Source organism: Anolis sagrei, chromosome 2, assembly GCF_037176765.1.
Source record: "Anolis sagrei isolate rAnoSag1 chromosome 2, rAnoSag1.mat, whole genome shotgun sequence".
In the NCBI taxonomy this organism is placed as follows: domain Eukaryota; kingdom Metazoa; phylum Chordata; class Lepidosauria; order Squamata; family Dactyloidae; genus Anolis; species Anolis sagrei.
Genome location: NC_090022.1, coordinates 72,665,919 through 72,685,729, shown reverse-complemented (window position 1 = coordinate 72,685,729; position 19,811 = coordinate 72,665,919). Strand labels below are relative to the sequence as shown.

The window sequence follows — 19,811 nt, the reverse complement described above, 5'->3', positions numbered from 1 at the left end:
AATATGTTGCCAGCATTTGGAGAATTTGGATATTTTATTCTATTTTGTTTGAAATTAAATATAATTGATCAATTTTCTCTGTATCGCTTTGGAACTCAGTAGTTGCATATACACACATATATATCCTCATACTTCTATTTATATATATATGTATGTTCAGAAGTTGTATGGGCATCTCTCTCTTATTACTGCAGTAACAAAGAAAAGAAATCACATGCTCTGCTCATACGGAAAGAGAATTACTAAAACAACATTTTCTAATAAAAATTATTTTTCAGGCATCAACATGGCCAAACCAGGGTCCTTTATGAAGACAGTCCAACCAAAGACTTACCCACTGGATAGAGGTAACATGCAATGCATTGTAGAGGGTGCAGCAGCTGCCTTCCGGCTGACAGTGGTCTCGAAGCACTGCAACAGCCATCCCTCCTTTGCCTGAATATGAAACAGACCCTTCCAGATTCCACAGGAGCAACCAGATGATAATCAAAACATGTATGGAGTAGGTCCTGTACTCTTCTATGGGCTGAAATAATTTTATTTCTATACCCATTCCTCAGTTTCTGAGATGTACATATTTGGCTGAATGACTCAGGCATGATTCAAATAATTGTCCAAAGGATGTCTGGTGAGGACGTGAGAGAGAAAGCCTTTCAGTGGCTGCTCCCAAATTGAGGAACTCCCTTTCTTGGGAGGCCCAGTTGATCCTCTCCTTGTTGTATTTCCACCCGCCTTTTTATTTGAGAAAGCATTTGATTGTCAGCATGTTGTGGCAGATGGAGCCATAGTGTAGTGCTTCTCTTTTATGTTTTAAATGTCTTTATAATGCTATTTTAACTTGTGGTTTTAGGATCCAAGTTAGTTTAATTGAATTTTAACGTTGGTGTTAAGAGTTGTTTTAATTGCATTGTTTTGTTTTTAAATATTGTATGGTGCCTTGAATCCTATGCTGGAAGAAAGGTGGAGTGTTAAATAAATAAATATCTGAAATGCAAACATGGCACATATCACACTATGTACACTCAACATCATCATGTTCAGAAAGTCCTCACATGTATTGGTGAAGTTGAAGAAACCATCATTTCAGAAGCCTTCTAAGGCTTGCTCTAATGTTTTAGGAATCTATATCTATCTCCTTTCATTGCTCTTCTTTTTTTAAAAAAATGAGCTGGATAATTTTCAGTGAATTATCAGTATGGTTCAGATCATCTTTAAAACAAATGAATGGGTGAATTTGACTAGAGATATTTTGCTAGGTGTTACCATATTCTAAGGGAGTCAGTTGATATAAATCTAATTAGTCAAAACCAGAGACCCGGTGGTGCAGTGGGTTAAAACAGTGAGCTGCTGAACTTGCTGACCGAAAGGTCGGCAGTTCGAATTTGGGGAGCAGGATGAGCTCATGTTGTTAGCCCCAGCTTCTGCCAACTTAGCAGTTCGAAAACATGCAAATGTGAGATCAATAGTTACTGCTCCGGCGTGAAGGTAACGGTGCTCCATGCAGTCATGCCAGTCACATGACCTTGGAGGTGACTACGGACAACACCGGTTCTTCGGCTTAGAAATGGAGATGAACACCACCCCGCAGAGTCAGACATGGCTAGACTTAACGTCAAGAGGAAACTTTTGCCTTTACTTTAAGTCAGAATAGTTGGGAATGTTTGTGGCTCCTCACTTTTCAGAGTTCATGTAAGTATGAGCAATAGTAAATGGAAACACCAATCTATGCTTGCTCACAAGGCTTGCTAAATAGAGGGGAAGGTTATATTGGTTTGAAGTTGTTTTAAAAAACTGCATAGCTGTGCTTTACTGTGCAATTCTATGATAGACTATTCAGAAGCAGATAGGCTTGCAGCATTCATTTGGAAGCCATTCTCTGGCTCCTTTTAGAGCTAACATAGGAATTAATATAATGCCTTGCTTTTCCCCTGTCAAAAGAACCGTGCTAAAAGAAGCAAGAAACCTGGTGTCTGATCCTTGAGAGAAGGTACATCCTATAATTTAGAACTGGCATATCCCTCATAGATAAATGAACCTGTCACTATAATAACATTTGTATCTTGGTTTTGATTGAGTTTCATCTTCATCATTCATTCATGGAGGAACCTGCTGCAAGTGATGCTGAGGAAAAGACTTGGGTATCACCAACATAATGGAGCCCCCAGTGGCACAATGGATTAAACCCTTGTGCTGGCAGGACTGATGATGGATAGGTCAGCGGTTTGAATCCAGGGAGAGAGGGTTGAGCTCCCCCTGTCATCTCCTGCTCCCCATGCAGGGACATGAAAGAAGCCTCCCACTAGGAAGGTAAAACATCAAAAACATCTGAGCGTCCCCTGGGCAATGTCCTTGCAGACGGCCAATTCTCTCACATCAGAAGCGACTTGCAGTTTCTCAAGTCACTCCTGAAATGAAAAAACCAAAACCAAAAAACAGACATTATGATGACACAATGTAATGACCCCCACCTACAGTTTCATGTAGAACTTTAAAATGATAGGATACAACACTAGCATCCCACAGAATTTATGAGGACAGTTCCCACAAGGAACTTCCAGGCATCATTCTCTGAATGGTGAGAAACTGCAAAGCCTTTTTTTCATCTTTTAACTCATGTAATACTCTTATGTCTGCAGCGTGACAGCAAACATATGACAGCATATACATTGTTATCAACAGCTGCTGAGACGTTTATTAAAATCAATCAAGTCAGTGTTCCCTGTCTTTTTCTTGGAATAGCTCAACTGTCAGAAAATCAAATCAGCTTCTGTCCTGAATCCAGCCTGAAACCAAATAAAACTGAGCCAGACATTTTGTTTCATCCAGAAATACATGATATCAACATGATGTGCTACTGTTTGCTTGATTAGCTTTGCCAAGGGTTGTGACTTTAGGGGGAAGAGGTTGGTTTGCTTGTTCAGAAAGTCACTAGCAAGGAAGAGAGGCATTTTACTCTTTAGTTGGAAAAAATCCCAGCAGTTATCATGATCCAGAATTTAAGGAACTAATTTCAGAAGGCAGTAATCAGCCACAGAGTTGCCAGGCTTTTCATGATTAAAAAAAGATAAAATTAGTAATTGTGAGTTGAAGATGCAACTGTACTTCCACAATATGGAAAGACTGAAACTATGGCTTTGGAACGATTGATCCTTGCAATGTAAACCCTGTTTCAATGAAACATCCTTTCAATCCAAAGAGAGTTTAGACATTTCTCTTGACAAACCAGCCAAAACAGGCAGAGAAGAAACAAATAGCACAAAGAACAAAAAAGGTACTGATATTGGCAATGTGGTATTTATTTATTTATTTCTGTTACTTTTACCCCGCCCTTTTCACCCCCGAGGGGGGGGACTCAGGGCGATTTACACCTATGCCATCAACTCCACTGGACTGGCCACGTTGTCCGAATGCCCGTCACCATCTCCCAAAGCAGTTACTATACCCCCAACTCAAGAACAGGAAATGTAATATTGGTGGACAGGAAAAGAGATTTAAAGATGGGCTTAAAGCCAACCTTAAAAACTGTGACATAGATACCGAGTAATGGGAAGCCCTGGCCCTTGAGTGCCCTAACTTGGAGGTCAGCTATGACCAGCAGTGTTGCAGAATTCAAAGAGGCATGAATGGAGGGCAAAAGAGAGAAATGTGCCAAGAGGAAGGCGCATCAAACCAACCCTGACCGGGACCACCTTCTACTTGGGAACTGATGTCCTCACTGTGGGAGAACATGCGGATCGAGAATAGGGCTTCACAACCATCTACGGACCCACCGCCAAACCGCTACACTTGGACGGCCATCATCCTTGGGCTACAAGGGATTGCCTAAGTCAGGGGTCCTCAAACTAAGGCCCGGGGGCCGAATACGGCCCTCCAAGGTCATTAACCCGGCCCTCGCTCAGGGTCAATCTAAGTCTGAAATGACTTGAAAGCACACAACAATCCTATCTCATCAGTCAAAAGCAGGCCCACACTTCCCATTGAAATAATAATAAGCTTATATTTATTGAAATTGTTCTACATTTTAATTATTGTATTGTTTTAAAGTGTATTTTGCACTACAAATAAGATATGTGCAGTGTGCATAGGAATTCATTCATTTTTTTTCAAATTATAATCCGGCCCTCCAACAGTTTCAGGGACTATGATCTGGCCCTCGGTTTAAAAAGTTTGAGGACCCCTGGCCTAAGTAGACCTTCAAATACCAGTAGTTGTTTTTCTAGATTCATCATTATTTCAATCCCACTTGTGTCTAACTATTCTGCTGCCTCGACATCAGCTCCACAGTAAACAAGGGAATGTTAAAATCACTGGCAAGAAAGAAAGGCAATATAGGAACTATTGTTTCTACCTCCTAAGCTTGTTTGTTATTCCAGGATTCAAAGGGATAGCTGCAGGAGGCAGTCAAATATTCCCGAGGTGCTCTAGAAACACCTGAATCCTCGGCCATTTGGAGCTGGGCAACTATCCTAAGTGGTCCTTCACACCTGCTGAGGCTTATTGGATGCCACAATTTCAACAATAACAAGGTAGTGAGAAACCGTCTACAACAAACAGTTAATTGTCCATATTCATGGATATCTGTCAATCCAGCACAAAACACCAGATCCAATGCTAGGTTGCAATTTGGTATAAAATTGGGCCTTGGTATAAATGTTGAAATGCCCAGGATTGGAGGTTCTCCACATTGTGACTGGGTCCAGTCTGTCAGCTCTGTTACAGTAGCGCAGGCAGTCAAAGAGATCTTTTTCTGATCTCTTACTCAACATGGGTTGTATCTCAAATAGAGCTTAAACCTGGTAATGGAGATTAAACTCTAATGGACTACAGCAGTCCTTCATTCTGTGCAGAGTTAGAAAAGTTAATTTTGGACCAGAACTCCCAGAATCTCTTAGACACCATGGCCACTCTTTTGGAATGAAGGGCTAATTAGAGCGGAGAAGAAGAAGAAGAAAAAGCCTGAATTTGCTTAACTCTTCTTGCACTAATCCTTCTCTGCAACGCCAAATCCACAAGCAGCAACTTCTGCCAGGCATATCTGAGCTCTAATCCTCAGATCCTCACAGCACAGCAGCCATTAGCAATAATTAACACTCTAAACTTGGCAGCAGGGCAGTGGCAGCTATGAAAAACACAACAAGTTAATTGCACATCAGAATTTACTCTAATGGCTTAACTGTTTTTTTCAAGGGCATATAATATTATGCCAAGTGAGGATCAAAACTGCACAATACCCATGGAGGTGCAACACAGAAGTTCTCACCAGAGTAAAAGAAATCATTTATATTACCAAAGGCTAAACAAAATTGTTACTCCCAACAGAAACAAAGATATTTACACAAGTGCCGACTGAATGAGTTCTATCTATTCAGTGGCTTTACTGTTGAGGAGATTACCAACTGGATTTAGCCGAAGTGGGAAATATACACCCCTCCAGATGCTGTTGAACCACATCTCCCAATCACCCCTAGCTACCATAGTCTAAGGTGAATGTTGGAAGCTGCAGTCAAGAAATATCTGTAGGCCCTTGTGACTACCCCTACCACTGATTTAGCACTTGGCTAGAATATCCCACTATTTTAACAAGGGATTGATTTTACCTGCGTAGGTTACAACTATATGCTCAGGGTTCATCTCTCGGTCTAAACATTTAAGCAGTCATAATGTACACGCTAGCTGATAGACTAGGCACGGGCAAACTTTAGCCCTCCAGGTGTTTTGGACTTCAACTCCCACAATTCCTAACAGTCTACTAGCTCTTAGGAATTGTGGAAGTCCAAAACACCTGGAGGGCCAAAGTTTTCCCATGTCCGTGCTAGACTATATTTGCTCAGCATTCCAAATGGAGACCCAAAGGCTGATCCTCTCTGGTCAAACTCTTCAGTGGAAGCCCTCTGGTAGCATTACCTTCAGCAGAGATCTTTGCTGTTCCAGATATGTATTAGGCCACCCCGGACCCTTTCTGGTAAAACACAACAGTGAAATCAGGTGAATGTTCTCTGTAGCTGACCTACTGTTGGTTTTGTCCATAGGGCCACAGCAGAGGGGTGAGCGAGTCCCATGGTTGGCAATCTGGGGTGAGAAGTTGTTGAAGTATCTCACTGGCTCTCTTGCTGCCGGTTTGGTGTTTTTCCAATAGGATTGTTTTCTGGAGTCCCATCAGAACAGAAGGGGCAAAATGCTAACCTGTAGCATTGTGACATCTTTGCTTCTTGTGAAATCAGAGGCATATAAAGATAGCACAATGTTTTTGATCATTGTTATTAAGAGGCACTGAAAGGCGCAAAGCTAATTGTGGACTTGTGGGCAGCCAGCTGGGGAGCAAGAAGCCATGTCATAGGTGTTCTCACCCAGGTATTGTTTGAATTGAGCTGCAAACATCTTTTACCATACTCACATGCTAATGTAATGTAGAGAGGTAGTGTGTGGGTCAGTTTTCTGTCTGTGTTACTAATGAAATTCCACTTTTAAATAAAATAAATCCCCACCACTTTGCAAATAGCACAGAAGTAAATAGGAATATTTAGAGGAGTAGTAGCAAAGTGTGGCCCTGCTGATGCTGGACTGCAACTCCAATCACCATTGGCTATGCTGCCTATGGATGATAGGCATTGCGGTCTCAAGTCTGGAGCAAAAAGATAAGAACTCGGTAGAACCACTTTAACCAGGTGGTGCTGATGAACCACCAGGCGCCTTAAATAGCTTTATAGGAATACTGTTCAGTTCTATTCACGGCACTGTAGGGATCTAATTTAACTGCTTATTTTTATGTCCTCTTCCTAGTGAATTGTATTACTATTTTAGCTCTTCATTCAGCACACTGAACATCTTTCAGATTTATGGTACATGACTCACCCTTGGTGTTTTAAAAAAAAGAGTGAGAGGGTGTAGGAGAGAAATGGATAGCTGTTGCAGGCTTTCCTCTGAAGGACACCCACTGACTTTTAATAACCATTCGAACAACCTCACCACAGTTCCATTTTTGTATTAGCTGCAAATTATGCCTTCAAGTATATCAATATAAGCAGACTGATTGTGAGACCACGAAAACTCCTCTCCTTCCCCACCAAGGTCTTCCACAATGCATTGCAAGACACATGTGGCCCTTTGTCAGGGCAGCACAGCCATAGGTTGGACTGCTGTTTTTGAACAGGACTGTAAGGCAGGGTCTGGATACAAGCCAATGAAAGGAGGAAGAGGAAAGGATACAAAAACACTAAGTAATTATTCCATCAGCATTGCCATTACAGGGTTACTGGGAGCAGGCAGCTCAAGGCTGATAGAACAGGGCTGAGGACATCAGACAGAACCCTACTGCTTGAGATCAGGTTTCTGTTGGTAACTCTTTCATGCTGTAATGTGTAACCGATTGTACTGGCGGGAGTGTCTTCTTTTTCTCCATGTGTGTTTAGGGCAATTATAATGTCTTGTGCTTGCATAATGCTCCCAGGTGGTTAAGCTGTGAAATCTTTATAAACCAGGCGAAGTAATCAGTATGGAAAACAATGTCTGCTACAGTGATTCTTGGCTCGATGCATACATCCTACGGCAGGCAGGAATGGTAGGGAAGGAAAGAGAGCCATGTATTTCTTATGTGGAAATAGCTCTCCATTTCAGATACATTTGCCTTTATATGGAACAGTTCACATTCTAATACAAAGCTTTCCTATATTGTCATATTCTGCCTCATAGCATTTGGTATTAATTGATCACATGGACATTGCTAAATCTCAGTTTTAAATAGGTATTGACTATGGAGACCTTGGATTGCAGGAGTCACTGAGACCACAGTTGGTCCCCGTTTCTGCTTTTTTCAGAATAAAATTAGATTTTCAATGATAGTTTACATGTGTTTTGGATCGTTGTGCACTGTAGTGGTCTCGTGGTTGAGCCATTGTACACTGTTGTAGTCTCTGCCTCCCAATGTCATTATTTCGCTTTTGCTACTGATGAGGGACCTTTCATAGAATCATAGAATCAAAGAATCAAAGAGTTGGAAGAGACCTCATGGGCCATCCAGTCCAACCCCCTGCCAAGAAGCAGGAATATTGCAAACTCTTTTGCTTCCTTTTTCTGTTCATGTCAAAGCAAACTAATACTGAGGGTGCAAATTATTTAGTAACACATGACTCTAATAATATGGGTGTAAAAGTATAGCTACATTCTGATCAAGCTGCATTCTGGCTCAGTGTAAATTTAGGAGAACAATCTGCCCCAGGAAATTATATTGTGGAAAACCACAGAGATTCAGAAAGGTATTTGGCTCTTTGTATAGGTATTCATGCTCATAACACACATAAATGTGACCAGCACTTTGAAATTCTGCTTTATGTTTAGATTGGAGTGCAGTTCTCAGACTCACAAAGGAAGTAGGAGGAAACAAAAATCTATGGAGATCCATTTTTATTCTCAGTACCAACTCTTTGACTCTCATTATTAATGGAGAATATAAAGCAGCTGTAGTACATCTGCTCCATGATTTTGCTAACTGGATTCTGAAGGCACTGGATTCTAATGGATTGTGGAGGGAAATATAGGACCAGATTTCAATAAATTATCTTGTTGCTGTCTCCTCTCCTCTGTTTAAGGAATCATTTGGCAGTTCAGGTACTTAGTGAATAAGAAACTATTGCTGAGATGACTATGGAGACCATAGTGGAGATTACGAGTCTTTGGGGAAATCTCTGACATGTAGACACTGTGGACTTTCTGAGATTTGTTTCTTTCTTCTGTTCAGGCAATCCACTCATGTCCTGAAGGCTATTTGCTTGTAGAAGTGATACTGGACTCTTATATCCAAACACTTCAGAGTCTGAAGGTCTCTGCACAGCCCTGTCCCATTCAGGTTGAGTTGTCTTCAAGAGGAAGGTAAGCATAGGATAAGGAGAGGGGAAGAAGACTTGTTGGGAAGGTGTGAGACAGGGAAGGAAAAAGGAAGATAGGTCGGGGGAGGTATTTTTGCAGGGAGGCCAAAGAGCAGGATATTAAACTAGCTACAAAAAACCTTAAATTGAATTCAAACATAACAATTCCATATGAAATTGGCTCGTCTTTAACGATACCGGATTGAGTCTCTGAGCAATGCACAGGGAAGGAGTGGGAGATCAGTAGTGGTGAAGCTATTATGAACGTAACAAGACATGTTGCTTTCAAATAAAGGGTGAAAGAGTTTGAGGAGAAGGAGTAAAGGAGGAGAGAAGGAGGGGAGGAACGGTTTGGTGGTGATTTGCAAGGTTAGGCGTGGCAAACGGGCAAGGTAATGGGCAAGCAGGCCGGGTGGGTGGTAAGGGGGAGCGGTGAAGGTTTGGAGTGAGGGGTCAGGGTATTGGACACGGGTGGGGAGAAGGGGGTGGTGGAAGGGTAGTGGTCTAAGACTGAAAATACTTGCCCTTCAATTTGCTTGGTACTGTGTGAATCCATCAGAGAGAGAAAGCAAGAAAAAACAAACAAAAAACAGAAAACAAAAAAAGGGGGGTTGGGTGGAAAGGGGAAGGGGGTACAAACAATATTTTATTCAATTGCTGTTTGAATAAAAATATTGTGTATCATAATCATACCAAAAGGAAACCTCTTGCAAAGAACGACATGAAAAAGAAACAAAATAAAAAGAATAATAATAAAAGTACCAATAAAAAGGCCACAGTAACAGAACAATAAAAATGTATAGATATAACTAGATATATAGATATATATATTATATAACCAACATAAAAAATGAAATCCAGTAGCAAACAGTTTGCAACAGTCTTGATATAGAAATGTTCTTACTGAGTTAGCAGACCATGCAAAATTCAAGAGTAACAAAGGACACACATTGAGATAGAGACAGAAGGAAAGGAAACAAAGGTATAGAAGAAAGGGTGAGGATGTAATGGGCCCACGTTTACAATACATGAAGTGTGCAAGGTGTAGTCTTTGTCTTTACTGAGAAGAGCTAAGGTGCTAAGCTAGAAGCAATCTAAGGAGAAGACGGAGCTTGATTGTTTTTTGGCTTTAGTTTTGACATTTTTTGACAAATAAAACCAAAGTGATCGAGTCAGGCCTTGTCCTTCTTATTTTGCAAGGGGAAAGAGATGCTTTATGAAGGTTTTAAAAACAAAACAAAACTGTGAGTGACTCCCAGATGAGGAAAAACAGGCTTTCTTCACAACAATTCTGGAATGCCCATCAGTGACAGGCATGTGGAGCAGGAACATGGTCCACTGAGCAGATTAAATGGAAACCAACATTAAGGGAAAAGGGGCTAAAACTCAGTGCCAGAAAACATGATTCCATGAAAAGTGTATCAGGCTCAGGCCTTGACATCTGAAACTGGGAAGTCACAGCCTGTTTGTAAGGAGCAGTTTTCTCTGGTCTCAGATGCAGGGGGTCAGTGAACACCAAATCTGGGTTGCCACAGGTTAACTCAGATCATGGTTGCTTGGTCTGTTTTGAAAGTATGATGCTGAACAATGATGAATAATAGAACAAGTTACTTAAAAAAAAAGTAAATGTCCATGTTCTGAGAACAAGTGGGAAGATTTACATAGATATGAATGTATATGTAGAAATCAGAGTTTTCAGAACATCCATCTTTCTTGAGTGCTAACTTCTCATGTATATGGAAGATGTGATAGTATATTCAAAATGTATTTTTGAGGATGGTACCATATGACTCTGGAAAATGTTTGCCTTAGATGGAACCAACCCTTTGAGTTGCACATATACCAGGGGCCAAAATGCTTTTAGTTTTGTTATGTTCTTCACTAAAGAATGAGTGTCTGACTTAGTAGTATATAGGACAGCGGTTTTCAACCTGTGGGTCCCCAGGTGTTTTGCCTACAACTCCCAGAAATCCCAGCCAGTTTACCAGCTGTTACGATTTCTGTGAGTTGAAGGCCAAAACATCTGGGGACCCACAGGTTGAGAACCAGTGATATAGGATTCTTCCCCTTCCCCCTACAAAATGTGTCATGTTGTAGTCCTGTGCATTTTTACTCACAAGTAAGTCTATTGAAGAGGACCTGCTCTGTGATGAAAGTTTGAGTAGCTACAAGTAGCTACAAGTAATATAGTGTAAGTATGAAGTAGCTACAAGTAATATAGTGTAGCTACAAGTGAGTAGCTACAAGTAATATAGTGTAAGTATGAAGTAGAGGGCTCACACAAGGAAAGGGAAAAGAGAAAGAGAGAGAGAGAGAGAAATAAGAAAGAGGACATATCACAGAGACAGAGGGATAAACACAGGAAGAAAAAGAGAGGACCACTCAGAGCAGGGTGTTAGAGATTCCCAGGGAAGTCCCTCACACCCTGTGATGAGGGAGCAGAGCCCAGGACCACACACAAGGGGAGGCTAACAAACAAGTACACAGAGATCAACTGTAAATCAGTTAGGAAAAAGCAAAAGAAACAAACTCAAAATGTAAATAAAGATAATAATGGTTTAAAAGAAATAGAAAGAAACCAAAAGAAAACAGAAAGAAACATGCGAACTTCCCCAGCTTTCAAATCAACTGGCTGCTACAGAGTTATCATCTAGTACATAAAAAGCATATAAAGCAGCAACTCAACCTTATCTCCCCTGGATGTCTTAAAAGGTTTTATGCAAAGTTATCTCGGGAAAATCTGCATATCCCTGGAATGCTTGAATTATTCTTCCAGGAATGAAATGAAACCACTTTTCATCAATGTGTTGGGGTTCTTGTTATTTTTTAAAAAAATGTTTTTTTTAAAAGAACTAGCTTTTAATATCACAAGGTTGGTGTTTTGTTTTCTCCTGTTAGTTATCCTTAGGCTACCTGGCGGGTTCGGGGTCAAGGGGCATGTGAAAGGTCAATAAGAAAATGAAGCTCTACTTACACTTCACCTGAAGAATCTGGTCACTAAGGTTAGCCCGGATGTAATAGGTGCTGTAACGTGGCAAGACTAAACCTAGGCTGATAAAGGGAGGGACAAAGAAACATCATCATCATCATCATCATCATCATCATCATCATCATCATCATTGCTCGCTTAAATGAAAGTCAAAGTTGCAAAGTGTTTCAAAAATAGCTGTCACAATGTTTAAAACTATCTGTTTAGATGATGCCAGATATCCTTTTCAGATCCAGTGCTCTCCAGATGTTCTGAATCACAACCCTCATCATGCACAGGGAAATTGCCATTTGGCTGTGATGTCTGGGGATACTAAGGGACATACTTGCATCAACTTGAGGATGCTTGCCGTAGATGCAGGTGAAACATCAGGAGAGAATGCTTCTAGAACATGGCCATATAGCCCAAAAAAACCAACAACAACCCAATTTGATGAAATCTAGTTTGAAGTTCAGGCAAAACAATCATAGTTGCATTTGCCATCAAATGTGTATTTGAGAAAATCCTACAATGACCACAGCAATGGAACATCTCAAAAGATACTAACCTGTTGGACAAAGCAGTTGTTTATTTAATTTAATATACATAGAAATGGCTAAGAACACCATAAACCCAACTGCTATTATTGCTTCTGGTTACTTCTGTGGAAAGTGAATGCCTCTGGAAAAATTGCCACGTTTGAGATGGGAAGCATTTGGCAGCCATCTAACAGAAGGAAAGCACATACTTCTCCAGTTAGGTAACTGCAGTTTATTTCCTTTCCCAGCATGGGCTATAGTAGGGTAGTGGTTCCACTTTCTTTGCATAGGCAGAAAGATTGATATGGGCATAGACCCTGGCAAGAGTCTCATGAACTAGGAGAACTGAAGAGTAGAAAAAAGTTAAACACAGATTGGATAAAGTGCTTTCAGGTATAAATATCTATCTGGAGAATCATGACTGGCCTCTTTAGCCATTCCCATGTGCCCAATTCAACCTTGGAACCACAAACGTTTTGTGTGTCATGAAAAGTAACTCATGAAGATACACCACAAGTGTACATTTCTTCTTCTAGGTCCTCATTCTCTAGGGAAATATGACTTGGACATCAATTTGGACAAAGTATTCTCCTTACCATGCATCAGGCAGTTATTGGACTATATAGCATCAAACTGGTTGCTCTAGGAAATCCCTGGGGAATACATATATTTGCAATAAACAACTATGCACTAGATGGCGACCTCACCCAAAGCTTGTGCAGTAACTACACAGCTGCCCGGCACCATTAGTAGGCTAGCTACCTAATTTGCATTCGTGTTTGAATTCACAGAAATAAAAGTCTTAAAACATATAGTTCTCACTTGAGAACAATATTGAAATTCAGAGATATTACAATTGCATCCTGTATTTCTATATATCTTAAGGCAAGGCTGTGTACGCAATACAGACTGTAGAGTGGCATCCTTCAAAGACAACGATGCTAAGCATCTATTATAGGTCATCATTCTGCAGGTCAAGATAATGATCTCTTGCCTCATTTTGCAGCCAATTTTCTCCGGACTACTGTTCACTCACTATGACTCAATAACTGTCTTTGCCATATTGTTTGATGCCCCATTGGTTTTTGTATTAGTCCAGATAATAGTGTGTTGTCTCTCACCTAGGGCTAGAGTTTCTTATCAAGGGAATAGTCTAGAAAGCACTCTAACAATGATTTGCTACTGAATATCATATATTGGTGCAGAATATATAATGTGCATGTTTATAAATGGGAGCATGGTGCTTCCCCCACAAATCCCACAGTAATGTTGACTAATATTCAATACCATCTCCAAAATGGGAAGTACATTTTATCATAAATCTTACAAGTATTCTAAAAATTAAGATCCAATGGTATGATCATAAAAAACAAGCTGTTAATTTAAATAGACAAATGTATTCTATTTCTCTTGAGTGAATAGAAATGCTAGAAAATAGGGCAGTGGTGTGTCCCAAAGGCTAAGACACACAGAAGCAAATTAAATCTCTCTCTGCCAATTGTTATTTCACAGACCTTATCATGTTTAGTCATGGGTAAGATGGTTAGAGAAAATTAGGATTTTTGTCCATGACAGATGAGGAACAATGAGTATAAGAATTAAGTTACAAACTATCAAGTGCTATCCATGCAGAACCTCAGCTTCGTGATGGTGCTTGCTTAGAGCATCCACCTGCATTTTGAAAGCAATGAGGAGGGGCTTGCTAGGCCTGTTGGGCAATTGGTATTTGATGCATAGATAATGAAAACCATGTACCTTCCAGCTTCAGACACTGGTGGAATGGGACCACGGGCTATTTATACCAGGGGAAGGTGGGCGTGGCCAGGGGTCTAACTGTCAGTTTTTTGCTTTCAGAAGGTTCCGAGTGGTGCTGCGCAGGCGCAGAGAGATACCAAATGTACGCATTCGCAGGTGACTACTCAGGAAACTACAGTTATAGATAAGCAACTTATAAATTATCTGCCTCCCCAAAGAGCTATTCCTCTCCACACAAGTCGTTGTAAGCAGCTGTCAGCTTCCCTGACAATGAGTCAATAAAGAACTAGAAATATTAGCCTCCTAGCCAGATGCTTCCCCCTGGTAAGCATTCCACTCCTCCAGGAAAGAGTGAAACCTGTAAAAACTATCTTGTCCTAGAGGAATAAAATGCTTCAGCTCCATTCTAGATTTTTTGGAAATTACTTGCATTGGGCTTTCCACGGTATCTTCTTCTCCAGGCTGGGCCAGACTGCCATAACTAGTCCAGGACAAATCACTTTATAATACATATTGTGTATGTACTACAGAAATGTTGGGTGGATTATGCTCCTGTCATGCCTTAACCAACTGAAGATTTCTCTGGTTTCAATGCCCAAACAATTCTTAGACATCCCCATTGGTTTCTAAATTCTAATGATTTTTTGGAGGAGGTTCAGCTGAATAGGTCAGTTGTTGTTGTTTATTCATTCAGTTGCCTCCAACTCTTCGTGACTTCATGGACCAGCCCATACCACAGCTCCCTGTTGGCCGTGGCCGCCCCCAGCTCCTTCAGAGTCAAGCTATCAAGGATACCATCCAGGTCAGCAGAAGATATCAATCCATGCTTACCTATAGTTTGTGCTCTTGATAGGTGCCCAGGTATACATCCTGTGGACTTTATCTAGATATCTCTGGAAGTTCAAAAGTGTAGAGAAAAGAGTAAGGATATATTTGTGTGTCCTGGGGCAACCAGGCTTGGACTTCCAAATAAACCATACCAGCACCCATTTTCACAGAATAAAGTAAGCCACAATTTTATAGCTTAAAGCTAATAATCAGGGTTGGCCCATACATAGGTCCAAGATTCTGGCACTGACCAACCTCTCTGTTGATTGATGAGACATTCTTCCAGCCTGCTGAAGCCTACAAGATGACAGGAAGGACCGCACCACTTGTCCTCTTGCCACCAGGAGGTGTATTTGGGTCTGTTCCCCTGAGCTGGACTGGACCTTCTTCTGCTAGCACCTACTGAGTTCCCTGCCATGGGAGACCCCTTCCCTTCTCATTGGTAACCACCCAGGATCCCAGACCTATGCCAGCTGTCCCAACCCAAGTTGTGACAAAACAATGTTCACACTACAACATACATTGCTGAACAACATATGCATATTGAATAATGTACACAATGTATCTGCATAAAGCTAACAAATTGACATTTCATAACAGAGGGTGGGATGCTGCTGAGGAGCCAGCTGCTGGAAGGTGCCTGGGAGACCTGATATATATAAGTCGGAACCCATTGGCTTGTCCCTCAGCCCCAATTGAACTCCTGAGAGCCTGCAGAAATGCTTAGTGCCACTGCCACCCACCTGCCAGCCTTGCCACACCCCATCCTGCAAGATCCTTGTTGTTAATTATGCTTATTTTGGATACACTCTGGAGAGTAAAACTCTTGCCAATTTATACGGCAAAACTGTTAAAAATTAAATTATTACACCCAATTTCAATTAAAGAAATGGTAGCATGCATTCACTGTAACATTGCTGGATGATGCCCTCACTTGATGATTCAGTGCTCATGTTGAAAAGCATGGGAGACATGATGGAACTCTGTGGGAACTTTTGCAACAGCTTTCTATGTCTTGAACATATCAGCAGTATCACATTGAATGTTGGCAGTTCAGGCCTCTTGTGAAATTCTCAATATTCTCAATATATACATTATCGAGTTAGTTTTCTTTGGTTAATGTACTAACTGCCATCATAATAGCTACAATCTAGACTTTAATCTGGCAACAGACCTTCCCCAGAAATATCGTTCTTCTCTTATCCTTTTAACTTTTTTCCAAAGTCACAAAAGGATTTTTTACCTCATCTTGAGACTTGATTAAAGTCCAGATGTTTCGAGTCCCTTTCTCTCCATCGATCATTCTTCTTCGGATCTGGAAAGAAAGGAAGAAAGAATTACTAAAACTAGCATATGTTAACTGGGCACACCTCTTTTCATTCCTTTGGCCAATAAAAATAGAAACTCTGCCATCTAATCCAAGTGGATTCTGAAGCCTAACTATAGGAATGATGCCCTTGAACCCTCTAGACCCAATCAAGCTCCTTATTGTTCTGTTTCTTCAGATACTGACATAAAGACCACCACATGCCATTAGGAAGAGTACAGATCCTGCCTAAAAGTTCAGTGGAGAATCCATTGGGGTTGCATTTGTGGCATAATTACTTTCTTCCAGCAAACTGCTTTCACTTTTTTATTCACACTTTCATATCACATTTCAGTGAATGGAAACGTGAAAATCCCTGTTTGATGATGGGCAACAACAGACATGTAAACAAAAATCACACATGAGGGTGTATTATAAAGTAAATATAATTTGTAACATTAGCACACAATTAATCATGTAAATGCCTGGACAACTAGTCTTCTAACAGTATCACCAGATGTCTTCACGACACATCTGGGGCACATCTGCAGTGAGCCATGGTAAACTTATTGCAATTAGCAAAATGTTATAGTGCCATTAGCACCTTTATATTTGATGTATGATTTTGTTTTTAACTATATGCTATGAATAATCATAGAATTGGAAAAGACCACAAGGGCCATCCAGTTCTGCCATGCAAGAACGCACAATCAAAGAACCTGCAACCGATGACCATTCAGCCTCTGCTTGAAAGCCACCAGCAAAGGAGAGCCCTCCACACCCAGAGGCACTGTTAGACACCTTTTACCATCAGGAAGTTCTTCCTATTGTTTAGGTGGAATACTTCTTCCTGTAATTTGAATCCAGTCTGTGCACTAATCTCCAGAGCAGCAGAAAGCAAACTTGCACCCTTCTCAATATAGCATCTTTTCAAATACATTTAAACATTGTTATGTCCTTTCTCTGCCTTCTCTTCTGCAGCTAAACATACCTGACTCTCTTAAGTTGGGATTGGCTTTCAAACCTTTGAGCATTTTTGTCACCCTTCTCTGGATTTGTTCCAGTCTGTCAATAGTCCAATGATGTACGAGTCCTGATGTATGCTCCTCAACCAAACATTCTATCAGGCTATTACTGATGCTGGTTTAATTTTGATGCCAAGTTAAAACCTAGTTTCAAGAGCCTACTGATCATCTATAAGTTCTGTTTAACCTTTTCAGATTGTATATAGAATTGTGGATCGCTGTCATTCTATGGTTATCTGCTGCATTGTTTGTACTGATTGTATCATGCCCTGATTCATTATTGGAAATATTTAATAAAAACAACAAATCAATATCTGAAAAAATAAAAATAAAATTTCAGTGAATCTCATTTTCTTACATCTTCCTTGTTATCATCTTCTAGTTCAGCGTCAAGGAAATCCAGAGTGACAGGTTCTTGGAAATTGATGATCTGGAAAAAAAGAGATGTTGAACTAGCTGGAAATCTTGCTGTTTAACACACTAGGCATGTCACAATTATCCTAATTCTAGATTAGAAATTGAAAAAATATGTTCAAAATATTTTTAATGAAAAACTGTGTTTCTTGAGTACTATGAAATGTTGATGAGATAAATCCTGGAGTGACAAGATTCTTCATTGTTTTGCGATTTACACTGCAGAAAATGTGCACATAGTTGTGTGTGTGTGTAGAAACAGTATTATCTGCACATTTTGTGCACATAAAATATTTTGGTGCCAAAAATGCCAAATGAGTATTCCAGTATAGAATTCTTAGTACAAAAACCATAAAATACTGTTTTGTGTACATAACATTTTATATTTATATTTATTTATAACCCACTTTATCTCTCCCGACCATTTCTCTTGACATTCTACTGTTCTTCACACATATTCAGCAAATGTTGAAAGACTTAAAAAAACCCCACAACCTACATTCTTTATTGAAACATATTTTCGCTCTAACATTTGAGAATTTCTATTGAAGGAAAATGAACACACACACACATCCCAACTTGCTGGTGTAGATTTAGTTTGTCCCTGTGGCAAATTTCTAACTTTGCTGTAAAGTATGCTCCCACCTAACAGTCTCATAATCAGTTAGGAATATGTCTTCTTTTCTTCCAAGTGAAGAGAAGTTAAAAAACAAATTCTGTCTCACATATTCCATGGTTTACATGCTGATGAGGGAAAAGCAGGCACACTTTCCCTTCTCTATATTGGGGGATCTACATATCTTTGATAGAGCCTGACAGAAAGCTGCAGTACTAGATCCATTACAAAAATACTTCTGCTCTTCTAAGTCTTCCGATTTCTAACATTAAAGTAACTTAAAATATTAGTTAAGCTCTTAAATATAGAGTATGGCCAGCCAAAGAAAAAATACTGGGAAATGTGCAGCAAACATAAGAGTTCTAGAAATTATTGTATATACTTGAGTATAAGCCTAGTTTTTATCCCCCTTTTTAGGCTGAAAAGGTTCCCTTCAGCTTATACTCAAGTCAAGGTTATGTATTATTTTACTCTGTTATTATTATGACTATTTTATTATATTTATTATTTTACACTATTATTATAATTATTACATTTATCATTTTACTCTATTATTATAGTAGTTATTACTTTACTTTATTATTTTTACATTTATTATTTTACTCTATTAGTACTGTTATTATTACATTTCCATTATTTTACTCTATTATTGTTATTATTATTCCATTTATTATTTTATTATTATTGGAAAGGTACATAAGCACATATAAATTGAAGAAGTTTAGAATAATGGTTTCATGGGGGAGGTTTAATTCCTATTGGGGAGCCAATGCCTTCACCCACCCCCCTCTCCCAATAGCTATACTCCTGATTGTGGGGAAGATATAGACAGAGTCCTCTGTATTCTTAAATTGGAATTAAGGAAATAAAAGCACAGAACCTCAGTTTGCTATAATAAACATATAACTCTAAGGAAAGTTGAGTTGAAGTCTACGTCAACTTGTTCATCATTTATTGGATTGTTCTAATCATTGCTGACAAGATAGCACTTGGGGTAGAGTTTGACAGGTCAAGATGTCAAATAACGTTTTGTTCAGAACCTATGCTGGAGATGCTTGAACGGATTTTTGCATGTCAAATATTCTGTAGCTACAAATACGAGATAATAATTCCATAGTGATTTTTCCCTAGGAAGAATATCTACAATAGAAAATAGATCAATTCTGTTAAGTCTGGATAGAATTTGGTCATGCTGCTTGATAGAATTCTACCAATCATTTCCGAATCTCTGCCTCGTTCTTCTATTATAATGCTCCGAGGGACCAGAAACTGGAAATCAATTCTACCCCTCCTCTCCTCCTCAGTACTCCATCAACACATCCATCACAGACTGCCAAAGGCAGTAGTTTGTTGATGTTTTTCAGAAACAAGGCAAAACTATTCACAGAGAGAACCCCAAGTATCTAGAAATGCATAATCTTATGTACCAAGAGAGCCCTCTATCAAGAGTTGTCTATGTCAAAACAAAAAAAAAACAGTGCCTCATCATGAAGGGAGTG

General features: G+C 39.8%; 1 protein-coding gene and 1 long non-coding RNA gene across 10 annotated transcripts in view; one reads left to right on the top strand and one right to left on the bottom strand.

Moving 5' to 3' along the window:
• Positions 1-17,580, top strand: part of LOC132769140 (uncharacterized) — a 58,506-nt gene extending 40,926 nt beyond the window's left edge. Inside the window, exons 5-7 of one of the 7 annotated variants that reach the window (XR_010909167.1) lie at positions 279-8,865; positions 14,223-14,279; positions 14,818-17,580. This is a non-coding gene — a long non-coding RNA (uncharacterized lncRNA). Of the gene's footprint in view, positions 1-278 lie in introns of all 7 variants that reach the window. The other 6 variants (XR_010909164.1, XR_010909165.1, XR_010909166.1 and 3 more) reach the window with 6 other exon arrangements.
• The window catches only part of CACNA2D2 (calcium voltage-gated channel auxiliary subunit alpha2delta 2), an 809,616-nt gene that overhangs the window by 35,338 nt on the left and 754,467 nt on the right, over positions 1-19,811 (bottom strand). For 2 of the 3 annotated variants that reach the window (XM_067463620.1, XM_060765787.2), the window contains exons 19-23: positions 17,641-17,712; positions 16,195-16,266; positions 14,955-15,016; positions 11,836-11,912; positions 9,386-9,403 (exon numbers count right to left, since the gene is read on the bottom strand). In XM_067463620.1, the coding sequence (XP_067319721.1) occupies positions 9,386-9,403; positions 11,836-11,912; positions 14,955-15,016; positions 16,195-16,266; positions 17,641-17,712 (301 nt within the window). The remainder of the gene's footprint in view (positions 1-9,385; positions 9,404-11,835; positions 11,913-14,954; positions 15,017-16,194; positions 16,267-17,640; positions 17,713-19,811) is intronic. The other variant, XM_060765788.2, reaches the window with a different exon arrangement.